General features: G+C 48.3%; 1 protein-coding gene across 1 annotated transcript in view; it reads left to right on the top strand.

The window, feature by feature from the left end:
• Positions 1–13,863, top strand: part of LOC121278336 (inositol-trisphosphate 3-kinase B-like) — a 179,171-nt gene extending 165,308 nt beyond the window's left edge. The window contains exon 7 of the mRNA XM_041188643.1: positions 12,583–13,863. Coding sequence (XP_041044577.1) covers positions 12,583–12,792 — 210 coding nt within the window. The 3' untranslated portion in view covers positions 12,793–13,863. The remainder of the gene's footprint in view (positions 1–12,582) is intronic.
• Positions 13,864–15,529: the final 1,666 nt, after the last annotated feature.

Genomic DNA, 15,529 nt, shown 5'->3' on the forward strand with positions numbered 1-15,529 from the left:
ACACAGACACAGCCTCTCACACAGGCACAGTCCCTCACAAAGACACAGTCTCACACAGACACATCCTCTCACACAGACACAGCCTCTCACACAGACACAGCCTCTCACACAGACACAGTCCCTCACATAGACACAGTCTCACACAGACACAGTCTCTCACAGAGACAGCCTCTCACACAGACACAGTCTCACACTTAGACACAGTCTCACACAGACACAATCTCTCACAGAGACAGCGTCTCACACAGACACAGTCTCACACTTAGACACAGTCTCTCACAGAGACACAGTCTCACACAGACACAGTCTCACACTTAGACACAGTCTCTCACAGAGACACAGTCTCACACAGACACAGTCTTTAACACTGGGCTAAATAATGCACTCGGTGATGGGGAGCGGTTTCCACTTTGTGGTTTGTATTATTGGGCCCTGATGATGTTGGCCACCGTTCAAGACATCATCACGCCAGTTTACTGTAAAACCGTACGCAGGAAGGTCAAAAGGTCTGGAACCTGCCCGCCTTATTTAAATATCAAGTTAAATGCCAGTTGATGCAATTTACAAGCAGTCTGACTGGAATGATACAGCTAGAAGGCAATCGTCCGCCTTCAAAGTGAGATTCATGCCAGGTGAGAATCCCGTTTATTTAAGCACAACCTTGTTTTGATGGGTTATTAAACTGCAGCTGAGAGCAGAGTCTGAGCTTTGCATTTCAATACCTTTGAGTGCAGGGACTGCTCTAGTGGTTATTCCCCCCTCATTCAGGGGGCCCTTTTGATAGTTCATTGAATATTCTCCTGCCCATGACCCAGAGGTGAGGGGTGAATATTCTCGGAGACAGATGGGGATTGTGGTCCCTGTCGGAGACACAACCTCCAGCAAGGAGGAGCCGAGGATTATGAGGAGGAGGAGGGTGAGAGAATTAAGAGATCAGAGGGAGCCTCAGGCTGCTGTAGAGCCTCAGGAAGGGGACAGAGTAGCGATGGTCAAGAGGAGCCTAGAAACCCTTATACGCAGCACCAAGGGTATATAGGCAGCGACTCAGCTCCCTGAAACTGGGTGAGACTCAGTGCAGAAGACGACTGAGGCTTTCAAGGGTGACTGTGACACCACTTGGTGAGATGCTCGCGGGGAGATCTCCTCAAACTACCTTGGGGGCCTCCCGATGTCAGTCGCCCTGAAGGTGGCAGCAGCAGCTGAACTCCTTCACCACAGGCTCTTTCCAGGAAGGCTGTGGGGACCTGACTGGGATAACACAGCACAGGCTGCACACCATTATGTCAAGGTGTTCACAGATGCAATGTTCAGGCAGCCGGCAATGACCATCGGCTTCACCCAGGGTGCCCAAACCCCGAACGAGACGGCCCGTGGATTTGCAGCCATTGCTGGTTTCCCCAGGGTGCAGGGAGACATTGATTGGACACATGGAGTCATCAAGGCTCCTGAGGGACAGCCCTGCGCGTTCATAAACAGACAGGGATTCCACTCAGTCAACATGATGCTAGTGTGTGACCACACGCAGTGGGTCGTGCAGGAGAATTGCAAACATTGTTCAGAAAAAGGTTGTAAGGATAAGCCCACATCAGTCCGTTTAACTTCAGTGGTGGGCAAGATTCTAGCAACAATTATTCGGGACAGAATAAATAGTCACATGGAAAAATATGGTTGATAAGGAAGAGCCAGCATGGATTTCTAAAGGGGAAATCCTGTTCAACTAACTTGCTTGAGTTTTTTGAAGAGATAACAGAAAAGGTCGATGAGGATAATACTGTTGATGTGGTGTAGTGGTGTACATGGACTTTCAAAAGGCATTTGACACGGTGCCACACAACAGACTTCTGAGAAAAGTTATTGCTCATGGAATAAAAGGGACGTGGATACAAAATTGGCTGAAAAATAGGAAGCAGAGAGTAATGGTCAATGGATATTTTTCAGGCTGGAGGAATGTTTGTAGTGGAGTTCCCCAGGGGTTGGTGTTGGGACCCTTGCTTTTCCTGATATATATTAATGATCTAGATCTTGGTGTGCAGGGGACAATTTCAAAGTTTGTGGATGATTCGAAGCTCCGGAGGGTTGTTAATTGTGAGGAGGACTGTGTGGAGCTTCAAGAGGACATAGACAAGTTGGTGGAGTGGGCAGATAGGTGGCAGATGAAGTTCAATGTGGAGAAGTGTGAGGTGATGAATTTTGGTAGGAAGAACATGCAAAATAAGGGGTGAAATTGTGAAGGGGGCACAGGAGCAGAAAGACTTGGGTGTATATGTGCATAGATCACTGAAGGTGGCAGGATAGGTGAAGAGAGCAGTTAATAAAGCATTTAGTGTCCTGGGCTTTATTAATAGGGGCATAGAGTACAAGAGCAGGGAGGTTATGCTGAAGTTATATAAGTTAGACCTCAGCTGGAATATTGTGTACAGTTCTGGGCACCACATTATAGGAAGGATGTGAACACATTGGAGAGAGTGCGGAAGAGGTTTGCAAGAATGGTTCCAGGGATGAGAAACTTCAGCTATGAGGATAGATTGAAGGGGTTGGGACTGTTCTCCTTGGAGAGAAGAAGGCTAGGAGGAGACTTGATAGAAGTTTTCAAAATCATGAGAGGGCTGGACAGAGTAGGTAGCAAGAAGCTGTTACCACCTGTAAAATGAATCAAGAATGAGAGGGCACTAATTTAAAGTGATTTGCAAAAGAAGCAAATGTGACGTGAGAAACTTTTTCACACAACGAGTGATTCGGGCCTGAAAGTGTGGTGGAGGCAGGTTCTATCGAGGCGTTCAAAAGGGCATTAGATCATCTAAAGAGTGGATGATCATAGTGCTCATGGCCTAGAAGGACACTTCTACGGTCTGCACCAGAGCACACAACACCTCTGATATACCCACCAAATCTTCACAGACCTCACGCTGAACATCCAGCATCTGCCGCCTTGTAGACAACTTCAGGGGCTCATCATCCGACTCGGAATTAGCATCCAGATCACCTCAGACACTCCTCTGACTGGCCGAGGCGTGCTCCACCGCACTCTCTACCAGCTGAAGTGCCCCCACTGGTGTGTGCATGCCCCTTGTCTGATGCACTGATCGCTGCTGAAGTGCCAGTATCTGTGATTGTGCTGGGTGCAGAGAGACGATGTGACACTGCACCTTCCGAGAGGTCATCATCGGAGGAGGAGGAGGAGGAGGAGGAGGAGGAGGAGGAGGAGCAGGAAGGCTGCTGCATGGACCATGTGCAGCCTGTGCTGAAGAGGCTTCTCCTGTGAGAGAGAGAGATCAGTAAGGGGGTAACTGGGCATCACATTACTTGACACATGCCCGCATCACATAACTCACATAAACCTTTACATGGCCTGACAGGCATGAATGAGCTCCGCAGACGCTATGAAACCTTGCATGATGGTGTGAAGTTTCTGAATATGAATCTTGTTAAGGCTACAATGTGTGAACTTTGTTCACCAAACACATTGCACATTTCCTAACCTCCTTTAAACCAACTCAAGCCATCTCCCCTTATCAAGCAGTCTGATACTTTTGCCATCTCACCAGAACCAGGCCTCCCTCCAATCTTGGCACCGCCTAATTCCTGGACGAGTCAGGCTCTGGCAGAGCCAGCAGTCAGGACTTCAGTGTTGGATATACCCTGTACGGGCTCGCTCTCGAGCGCTGTGGGCTCGCTTCTCCTGAAGAGATTTGACACAGATTTCATCAGCAGTTTCAAACTATCAGATGTCATGTCTCAACCCCACTACCAGAGCACACGCCTGACTGAAGCCTGTGCTTTGGCATCATAAGGTGATTGCGCCAACCACCTGCCATTGAAGTAGATCATTGCTTGGAATTCACCATGACATGATCTAGGAGAGTTGTGCTCTTGTAGAAACATGCAACTTTGGATGAGCAGCTAAACTCGAATGCCTATTACTTCCGCTAGTGTGACCTGTATCACACTGGACCAATATTGTTCATACTGGTGCCTTACTCACCCTTGCTGACCTCTTGAGGTCATTTGGCTTTTTATGGCATTGGGACCAGGTCCTCCTCACAAAGCCAACACTACTGACCTAGTCAGCCACCAACTCCCATACAACATGAGTGTGCCAGGGCTTCCTCCTCTTCACAGCACTCAGAATTAGCTAATCAACTGCCCGCAGGAGGGCACCAAGGGTGGCCTCACTGAATCTGGGGTCAGCCTTGCCCTTTTAAGAGGTCCCCTCCCCATGCTCTGATGATGCAGACATCTATGCATGGAAATATGTCATTAATGTACAACTCCTCGATGTCTAAAGGTGAACATTTTTGCCACCAATGGAGACTAGGAGAGAAGGAATCTCGTAAGGGGCCAGGAAACAGGGAATCTCTAAGGAGACTGGGAGCGGGGGAATCTTTCAGGAGACTGGGAGAGGGAGAGAATCTCTCAGGAAACTGGGAGAGGGGAAGTCTCTTGGGAGACTGGGAGAGAGAGAATCTCTCAGGAATCTTAAGTATGTAAAAAGAAAGATTAGTGAAGACAAATGTAGGTCCTTTACAATCTGATATGGGAGAATTTAGAAAAGAGAACAAGGAAATGGCAGAGCAGTTAAACAACTACTTTAGTTCTGTCTTCATGGAGGAAGACACAAATAACTTCCTAGGAATGCTAGAGAACCAGGAGTGTAGTGAGAAGAGGAATTGAAGGAAATTAGTATTACTAAACAAGTAGTGCTGGAGAAATTAATGGGACTGAAAGCTAATAAATCCCCAGGGCCTGATAATCCACATCCCAGGATACTAAAGGAGGTGGCCATGGAAATAGTGGATGTATTGGTTGTCATGTCCCAAAATTCTGTAGATTCTGGAACAATTCCGGCAGATTGGAGGGTGGTGAATGTAACCCCACTATTTAAAAAAGGAGGGAGGGAGAAGACAGTGAATCACAGACCGGTTAGCCTAACATCAGTAGTAGGGAAAATGCTAGAGTCTATTATAAAGGATGTGATAACAGGACACAGAAAATATCAACAGGATTAGACAAAATTAACATGGATTTATTAAAGGAAAATCATGTTTGACAAACCTACAGGAGTTTTTTGAGGATGTAACTGGTAGAATAGTTAAGGGAGAAGCAGTGGATGTCGTGTATTTGGAATTTCAGGAAGCTTTTGATAAAGTCTCACATAAGAGTTAGTGTGTAAAATTAAAGCACATGGGATTGGGGGATATATATTGGCATGGATTGAGAATTGGTTAGCAGACAGGAAACAGAGAGTAGGAATAAATGGGTCTTTTTCGGAGTGGCAGGCGGTGACTAGTTGGGTATCGCAGGGATCAGTGCTTGGGCCCCAGGTATTCACAATTATCTCAATGATTTGGATCAAGGAACCAAATGTAATATTTCCAAGTTTGCTGATAACATGAACCTTGGTGGGAATGTGGGGGATGAGGAGGGTGTTAAGAGGCTTCAAGGTGATTTAGACAGGTGGAGTCAATGGACAAATACATGGCAGATGTGGATAAAGGTGAAGTTATCCACTTTGGTAGGAAAAACAGAATGGCAGAGTATTATTTAAATGGTGATAGGTTGGGAAATGTTGATGTAGAAAGGGACCTGGGTGTCCTTGTACACCAACCACTGAAAGCAAGCATGCAGGTGCAGCAAGCAGTTTGGAAGGCAAATGGTATATTGGCCTTCATTGTGAGAAGATTTGAGTATAAGAGCAAGGATGTCTTACTGCAGCTACACAGAGACCACACCTGGAATATTGTGTGTATTGAGTTTTGATTTCCTTACCTAAGAAGGGATATACTTGCCATAGAGAGAGTGCAGCAAAGGTTCACCAGACTGATTCCTGGGATGGCAGGATTGTCGTATGAGCAGAGATTGGGCTGACTAGACCTGTACTCACGAATTTAGAAGAATGAGAGAGGATCTCATTGAAATGTATAAAATTCTGACAGGGCTGGACAGACTGGATGCAGGGATGATGTTTCCTCTGGCTGGGGGGTCTAGAACAAGGGGTTACAATCTCAGGATACGGGGTAGACCATTTATAAAGCATGGGAGCAGAAATTAGGCCATTCGGCCCATCGAGTCTGCTCCACCATTCAACCATGGCTGATAAGTTTCTCAACCCCATTCTCCCGCCTTCTCCCCGTAACCTTTGATCCCCTTACCAATCAAGAACCTATCTATCTCCGTCTTAAATTCACTTAATGATCTGGCCTCCATAGTCTTCTGTGGCAATGAATTCCATAGATTCATCACTCTCTGGCTAAAGAAGTTTCTCCTCATCTCTGTTCTAAAAGGTCTTCCCTTTACTCTGAGGCTGTGCCCTTGGGTCCTAGTCTCTCCTACTAATGGAAACATCTTCCCCATGTCCACTCTATCCAGGCCTTTCAATATTCTGCAAGTTTCAATCAGATCCCCCATCATCCTTCTAAACTCCATCAAGTATAGACTCAGAGTCCTCAAACGTTCCCCATATGTTAAGCCTTTCATTCCTGGGATCATTCTCGTGAACCTCCTCTGGACCCTCTCCAGGGCCAGAACATCCTTCCTGAGATACGCGGCCCAAAATTGCTCACAATATTCTAAATGTGGTCTGACCAGAGCCTTATAAAGCCTCAGCAGCACATCCCTGCTTTTATATTCTAGTCCTCTTGAAATAAATGCCAACATTGCATTTGTCTTCCTAACTACCAATTCAACCTGCAAGTTAACCTTAAGAGAATCCTGGACTAGGACTCCCAAGTCCCTTTGCACTCCAGATTTCTGAATTCTCTCCCCATTTAGAAAATAGTCTATGCCTCTATTCTTTCTACCAAAGTGCATGACCTCACACTTGCCCACGTTGTATTCCATCTGCCACTTCTTTGCCCGTTCTCCTAACCTGTCCAAATCCTTCTGCAGCCTCCCCGCCTCCTCAATACTACCTGTCCCTCCACCTATCTTTGTATCATCTGCAAACTTAGCCAGAATGCCCTCAGTTCCTTCATCTAGATCATTAATGTAAAAAGTGATAAGTTGTGGTCCCAACGCTGACCCCTGCGGAACTCCACTAGTCACTGGCTGCCATCCTGAGAAGGACCCCCTTATCCTCACTCTCTGCCTCCTGTCAGACAGCCAATCTTCTATCCATGCTACTACCTTGCCTCTAACACCATGGGCTCTTATCTTACTGAGCAGCCTCCTGTGCGGCACCTTGTCAAAGGCCTTCTGGAAGTCCAAGTAGATAACATCCATTGGCTCTCCTTTGTCTAACCTACTCGTTACCTCCTCAAAGAATTCTAACAGATTTGTCAGGCATGACCTCCCCTTGATGAAACCATGCTGACTTTGCCCTATTTTACCATGCACTTCCAAGTATTCTGAAATCTCATCCTTAATAATGGACTCTAAAATCTCACCAACGACCGAGGTTAGGCTAATCGGCCTGTAATTTCCTGGCTTTTGCCTCACTCCCTTCTTAAACAGGGGGTTACATTAGCAATTTTCCAGTCTTAGGACTGAGATGAGGAGAAATTTCTTCACTCAGAGGGTGGTGAACCTATGGAATTCTCTACCACAGAAGGCTGCAGAGGCCAAATAACTGAATATATTTAAGAAGGAAATAGATTGGGTGGACTCTAAAGGAGTCAAGGGGTATGGGGGAGAGAGCGGGAGTATGGTGTTGAGATAGAGGATCAGCCATGATCATATTGAATGGTGGAGCAGGCTTGAAGGGCCAAAGGACCGACTCCGGCTCCTATTTTCAATAATTCTATGCTTCTATGAAACTGGGAGAGGAGGAATCTCTTGGGAGACTGGGACAGGGAGGAGAATCTCTCAGGAGACTGGGAGAGGGAAAGAATCTTTTGGGATACTGGGAGAGGAGGAGAATCTCTTGGGAGACTGGAAGAGAGAGAAATCTCTCCAGAGACATTGGAGAGAGAGAAATCTCTCCGGAGACCAGGAGAGGGAGAATCTCTCAGGAGTCTGGGAGTGAAGAAGAATCTCTCCGGGGACTCGGTGGTTGGCGGGGGGGGGGGGGCGGTGCTGCGGTGCGGGGCGGGAGAAATCTCTCGGGAAACTGGGAGACGGAGAATGTTTTGGGAGAACTGGGAGAGGGGAGAATCTCTCGGGAGACCGGGTGCGGTTAGAAAATACTTTTGGAGCTGCCGTTACTTGAGGTATAAATTGTGTTTTTACTGAGTGCTGATAAACAAGCTGGAATAATTGGGCTGTCAGCAGTGATGGAATGTGCCTGAGATTTATGAGAGAGGGGGAATGTGGGAGAACCAAAGACTTGGCGAGCTCTATTTGCAACAGACTGATTTAAAGTGTTGCTGTTTATTTTCTTTCTGGCAGTAATCTCTCATCTCTGTTTATCTGTTTCTTTCACCATGTCCATGGTTACTGCTTGTCCACTCACTCTCCTGTGGTTTCCTAGGAGATTTGGGAGTTTAATGTCCCTGCCTCCCTCCCTGATGGTACTCCTGAGGATAGGATCGCACTGCTCCTGGGCTAGAGAGAAGCCAGGGCCCTGTCCTCGAGCCACCCATCCCCACCCCGCTGGAAAGCAAATGCTGCTGGACTCTGGGCAGCGACCGGAATGCGGGCTTAGCTTTGAGTCCTGCCACAGTTGAATAGTCTGTTAACGCCCACTTAGATGAGGGCCCAGGAAGGCAGCCCAAGGTAATTCCATTCCTACACAGTAACCAAAGCCCAGCAGGGCCTGTTGCGTTCCTGTGAAGTGGGTAGCACTCTTACCTGTGAGCCAGGAGGTTATGGGTTCAAGTCTCGGTCCAGGGACTTGAGGACAATAATCAGGCTGGGCACTCCAGTGCAGTACTAAGGGAGTGCTGCACTGCCAGAGGTGCCGTCTATTGGATAAAATGTTAAACTGATGCTTATCTGCCTGCTAGGTGTTAATGTCTTTGTCAATTAAATGGTTTAAATTTATTAATGTCATGTCAATTACATTGTTTCGGTTAAGAGAAACAGATGATAGGTATTACTTGTCTTTAGCACATATAAATAGGTAATAAGTTACAGTGCCCCACCAGCGGCTGTCAGCCCCTCTGATTTATTGATTTTTAGTTTAATTTATCGGTTTTTGTTTACTTAAAAGAGTATAAATAGGGGATAACCGGGACACTGGGTAAAATGGGAAGAGAGCTGTGGGACTGAGCAAGTCAATAAACTCTCTCTATATATTGGCCTTGGCTTCAACAATTAGCTTGAATCCTATTAACATTAAGGTGAAGAGAGGGCTTTAAACCAAATAGAGGGGAGAGGCTTCTAGAGACGGGATAAGTAGGCTTACAAAGCAAAAGGATATGGCTGCATTGCAGGGCAGCTGCTTAGGTAATGATACCCAGAGTGTGACAGGAAGGAATAGAGTGTACAAACATTAAAAAAAGCTGCAAATAGGGACAAAGGGGGAAAAATGGTAAAAAGGCAAAATTAATGGCTCTTTACTTAAATGCATATAGTATTTGGAACCAAATAAATGAATTAACAGCACGAATAGAGGTTAATGGGTATGATCTTATAGCCATTACAGAGACCTGGTTACAAGGAGATCAAAGCTGGGAACTAAATATTCAGGGATATGTGAACTTTCGAAAGGGCAGGGCAAGAAGGAAAGGGTGGTGGGGTAGCTTTGTTAGTATGAGATGGAATAAGTACGATACCAAGAAAGGATCCTAGATTGGAAGATGTGGAATCTATATGGGTGGAGGTAAGAAATAACAAGAGGAAGAAGACACTGGTGGGAGTAGTCCATAGGCTCCCTAACAGTAGCTGTCGGACAGAGAATAAATCAGGAAATAATGAGGGCATGTAAAAAAATGTATATCAATTAAGGGTGACTTTAATTTCCATGTAGTTTGGGAAGTCACATTGGCAGAGGTAGCCATAGCCAAGAATTCATAGTGTATTCGGGACAGTTTCCTAGAACAATATGTTGTGAATCCAACCAGGGATGAGGCTATTTTGGATCTGGTATGTGTAATGAGGCGTGTTTAATAAATGATCTCAGAGTAAAAGATCCCCCAGGAAACAGTGAACATAACATGGTAGAATTTAGAAACTTAGTTCAGAAACAACTGTGCTAAACTTAAATAAGGGTAATTAATTACAATGGAATGAGGACAGAGTTGGCTGCAGTGGACTGGGAAAGCAGTTTAGCAGAAAAGATGGTTGATGAACAATGGCAGACGTTTTAGAAAGTAGTTCATGACTCTCAACAAAGATATATCCCAGTGAGGAAGGGGGATTTTAGGAAGGGGATAAACCAACCATGGTTAACCAATGAAGTTAAAGATAGTATCAAGGTGGAAGAAAAAACATACAATGTAGTAAAGATTAGTGGTAAGCCAGAGGATTGGGAAAGTTTTAAAAACCAACAGAACATGACTAAAATAGTAATAAAGAGGGAGAAAATAAATTTTGAGGATAAACTAGCAAGTAATATAAAAACGGGCAGTAAGAGCTTCTTTAAGTATATAAAAAGGCAGAGTGAGGCCAAAGTGAACATAAACCCTTTAGAGAATGAGGCTGGGGACATAATAATGGGGAACTGGGAAAAGGCAGAGAAGTTGAATAAATACTTTGCATCAGTCTTCACAGTAGAAGACACTAATAGCATTCCAAAAATACTAAATAATCATGCGGCAAAGGGGGAGGGAGGAAATAAATACAATAACTATCACTAGAGAAAAAATACTGGGGAAACTAATGGGGCTAAAGGCTGATAAGTCCCCTGGACCTGATGGGTTACATCCTAGGATATTAAAGGAAGTGGTTACAGAGATAGTGGATGCATTGATAGCAATCTTCCAAGAATCCTTAGATTCTGGAACAGTCCCAGAAGATTGGAAAACTGCCAATGTAACACACTTATTCAAAAAGGGAGGGAGACAAAAACAGGTCAGTTAGCTCAACATTTGCCATTGGGAAAATGTTGCCGCTTATTATAAAGGATGTAATAGCAGAACATTTAGAAATACATAATCTAATCAAGCAGAGGCAGCATGGCTTCATGAAGGGGAAATCATGCCTGACACTTATTAGAATTCTTTGAGGAGGTAACAAGCAGGATAGATAAATGAGAACCAGTAAATGTAATATATTTGGATTTCCAAAAGGTGTTTGATAAGGTACCGCACATAAGGCTACTTAATAAGATAAGAGCCCATGTTGTTGGGGGTAGCATGTTAGCATGGATAGAGGACTAGCTAACTACTAGAGACAGAGAGTTGGGATAAGGGGGACATTTTCAGGATAGCAACCTGTAACTTGTGGAGTGCCACAGGGATCAGTGCTGGGGCCACAATTATTTACAATATACATTAATGACTTGGATGAGGGAGATGAATGTACTATCAGCAAGTTTGTGGATGTCATAAAAATAGGTGGGAAGGCAAGTGGTGAGAATGACACAGAGTCTACAGAGGCATATAGACAGGTTAAGCGAGTGGGCAAAAACGTGGCAGATAGAATATAATGTGGGAAAGTGTGAGGTTATGCACTTTGGCAGGAAGAATAGAGGAGCTGAATATTATTTAAATGGAGAAAGATTGCAGAAAGCTGCAGCACAGAGGGATTTGGGGGTCCTCGTACATGAATCCCAAAAAGCTAACATACAAGTTCAGCAGGTAAGAGGTAAGGCAAATGGAATGTTGGCCTTTATTTCAAAGGGAATGGAGTATAAAAATAGGGAAGTCTTGCTAAAACTATACAAGGCACTAGTTAGACCACACCTAGAACACTGTGAACAGTTTTGGTCCCCTTATCTAAGGACAGATATACTGGCATTGGAGGCAGTCCAGAGAAGGTTCACTAGGTTGATCCCGGATATGGAGGGATTTTCTTATGAGGAGAGGTTGAGTAAGTTGGGCCTGTACTCATTGGAGTTTAGAAGAATTAGAGGTCACCTTATTAAAACATATAAGATTCTTAGGGGGCTTGACAGGGTAGATGCTGAGAGATTGTTTGCCCTTGTGGGAGAGTCTAGGACCAGAGGGCATAATCTCAGAGTAAGGGGTCACCCATTTAAAACAGGGATGAGGAGGAATTTCTTCTCTCAGAGGGTAGTTAACCTGTGGAATTCTTTACCGCAGAGGGATGTAGAGGCTGGGTCGTTAAGTATATTCAAGGCTGAGATAGACAGATTTTTAATCAATAAGGGAATCAAGGGTTATAGGGAAAAGGCAGGAAAATGGAGTTGAGGATCATCAGATCAGCCATGATCTCATTGAACGGCGGAGTAGACTCGATGGGCTGAATGGCCTAATTCTCAGACGCCTTATGGTCTTGTGGATGTAAACAGATCCTGTGACACTATTTGGAGTAGAGCAGGAGAGTCATGCCCAGTGTCCTGGCCAATAATTATCCCTCAGTCAACATTATTGACACAGATGGTCACACTGCTGCTTTGTGGGACCTTGCTGTGCATAAATTGTCCACCATGTTTCCAACGTTACAAAAATGGCTATACTTCAATAGGTTTTTCATTGGCTTCAAAGCGCTTTGGGAGTGTGCTGAGGTTGTGAAAGTCATTCTATAAATACTGTGTTGGTTGAGGCTGCCTGTGTTGACGGCATCTGTCCTGTTGTATCCCAGGTGATCGGAAGCTCCTTGCTCTTTGTACATGACAGACGGGACCAAGCCAAGGTTTGGATGATTGACTTTGGCAAAACGACGCCCCTGCCGGAGGGCCAGGTCCTGACCCACAGGATAGCCTGGGTGGAGGGCAATCGAGAGGACGGTTACCTCTGGGGACTGGATCACCTCATCTCCATCATGACAGCTATGTTGCAGGAGCAAAACTGAGATGGAGCCAGAACTTCCTTCCAACAGCTGAACTGCTCCTCGTTCATCAGTACATGCCGCACTACAGAACGTTCTAGAACAAGCCCGCCTACCCCCACCCCCACATTGGGAAAACACAGAAAACAGGCTGGGCTGTGATATGACGTTAAACTGCCGAAGCCAAGACTCTAGATAATGGGATTCATGTTACCTCTCCTCCATCTCCTTAACCTTCCCTCCTCCTCCTTTTCCTTCTGTGTCCTACTTTCCCTACCCCTCCCCTCCCCCTCGCACTTCCATTCCCTCAGTTACTTGTTGGCAGAATCTGTCTCAATATGTAGGAGTCGGCCCCTGAGGCTCAAAATAACAAGGGAGGAGTGAGTCGGATCCTCGAAGGCAGCTCGAGAATGTTCCAGAAGTTTAATCGCATGAGATCCTGAGTGTCGCCAACGTCCCTTATCTTCTTGATTTAAACACCAGTGCCATGAATTGAATGACATTGAATTTTACTGCACAGTAACAGGCCATTCAGCCCAACGTGTCTGTACTGGCATGAGCCTCCAGTGAGTCTTTGTGCACATTGACTATTGGGTAGAAGATGGAATTGTCATCTGGTGGATGAAGGAGTTCTTGGGCTGGTGTCGTTCATACGGAGAGAAGTAGGGTTTAGAACGGGCTCCTAAAGGCTTGGAGCCTCCTTTTCAGTTTCTGTTTGCACAGGTCACACAGACCAGGATCAGTTCACACAGGCCGGGCTCAGTCCATAGGCCGGGTCAGTTCCCACAGGCCGGGGTCAGTTCCCACAGGCCGGGTCAGTTCCCACAGGCCGGGGTCAGTTCCCACAGGCCGGGTCAGTTCCCACAGGCCGGGGTCAGTTCCCACAGGCCGGGTCAGTTCCCACAGGCCGGGGTCAGTTCCCACAGGCCTGGGTCAGCCCCACAGGCCGGTGTCAGCCCCACAGGCCAGGTCAGTTCCCAAAGGCCAGGTCAGTCCCACAGTCCAGGGTCAGTCCATACCCCGGGTCAGTCCCACAGGCCGGGGTCAGTTCCCAAAGGCCAGGTCAGTCCCACAGTCCGGGGTCAGTCCATAGGCTGGGGTCAGTCCACAGGCCGGGTCAGTTCCCACAGGCCGGGGTCAGTTCCCACAGGCCGGGGTCAGTCTCAGAGACCGGGGTCAGTCCCAGAGACCGGGTGAGTTCCCACAGACCGGGGTCAGTCCCAGAGGCCGGGGTCAGTCCCAGAGGCCGGGGTCAGTCCCACAGGCCGGGGTCAGTCCCAGAGACCGGGTCAGTTCCCACAGACCGGGGTCAGTCCCAGAGGCCGGGGTCAGTCCCAGAGGCCGGGGTCAGTCCCAGAGGCCGGGTCAGTTCCCACAGGCCGAGGTCAGTCCCAGAGGCCGGGTCAGTTCCCACAGGCCGAGGTCAGTCCCAGAGGCCGGGTCAGTTCCCACAGGCCGAGGTCAGTCCCAGAGGCCGGGGTCAGTCCCAGAGGCCGAGGTCAGTCCCAGAGGCCGGGTCAGTTCCCACAGGCCGGGGTCAGTCTCAAAGACCGGGGTCAGTTCCCACACGCCAGGGTCAGTCCCAGAGACCAGGGTCAGTCCCAGAGGCCAGGGTCAGTCCCAGAGGCCGGGGGCAGTCCCAGAGGCCGGGGGCAGTCCCAGAGGCCAGGGTCAGTCCCAGAGGCCAGGGTCAGTCCCAGAGACCAGGGTCAGTCCTAGAGGCCAGGGTCAGTCCCAGAGACCAGGGTCAGTCCCAGAGGCCAGGGTCAGTTCCCACAGACCGGGGTCAATCCCAGAGACCAGGGTCAGTCCCAGAGGCCGGGGTCAGTCCCAGAGGCCGGGGGCAGTCCCAGAGGCCGGGGTCAGTCCCAGAGACCGGGGTCAATCCCAGAGACCGGGGTCAGTCCCAGAGGCCGGGGTCAGTCCCAGAGGCCGGGGGCAGTCCCAGAGGCCGGGGTCAGTCCCAGAGACCAGGGTCAGTCCCAGAGGCCAGGGTCAGTTCCCACAGACCGGGGTCAGTCCCAGAGACCAGGGTCAGTCCCAGAGGCCGGGGTCAGTTCCCACAGACCGGGGTCAGTCCCAGAGACCAGGGTCAGTCCCAGAGACCAGGGTCAGTCCCAGAGGCCGGGGTCAGTTCCCACAGACCGGGGTCAGTCCCAGAGACCAGGGTCAGTCCCAGAGACCAGGGTCAGTCCCAGAGACCAGGGTCAGTCCCAGAGGCCGGGGTCAGTCCCAGAGGCCGGCGTCAGTCCCCACAGGCCGGGGTCAGTCCCAGAGGCCGGGGTCAGTCCCAGAGGCCGGGTCAGTTCCCACAGGCCGGGGTCAGTCCCAGAGGCCGGGGTCAGTCCCAGAGGCCGGGGTCAGTTCCAGAGGCCGGCGTCAGTTCCCACAGGCCGGGGTCAGTCCCAGAGGCCGGCGTCAGTTCCCACACACCGGGGTCAGTCCCAGAGGCCGGGGTCAGTCCCCACGGGTTGAGCCCAGCTCACACACACTGGCCCTTGGTAACATTCCCCAAATCCTAGGCAGACTATAATCACAAGACTTTGGCTGAAGCCACTCTCCCTGTCAGGTGAGGGGTTAAAGGTGGCAAACAGGGAGGTGGTAGGGTTGTGCCAAACCATCGCTCCCCACTCCTGGTTTCTTACGGCCGCTCCACTCTTCCTGTGCAGGGCGTGACACAGCGAGTGTCAGGTCACTCACCCTATAGTCTAACCAGGTCGCCTGCCCTCACTCAGTCACTTGCAGTTCCAGAGATGGCCTT

The sequence above is a fragment of the Carcharodon carcharias genome, chromosome 5 (genome assembly GCF_017639515.1).
Source record: "Carcharodon carcharias isolate sCarCar2 chromosome 5, sCarCar2.pri, whole genome shotgun sequence".
NCBI classification, from domain to species: Eukaryota; Metazoa; Chordata; class Chondrichthyes; order Lamniformes; family Lamnidae; genus Carcharodon; species Carcharodon carcharias.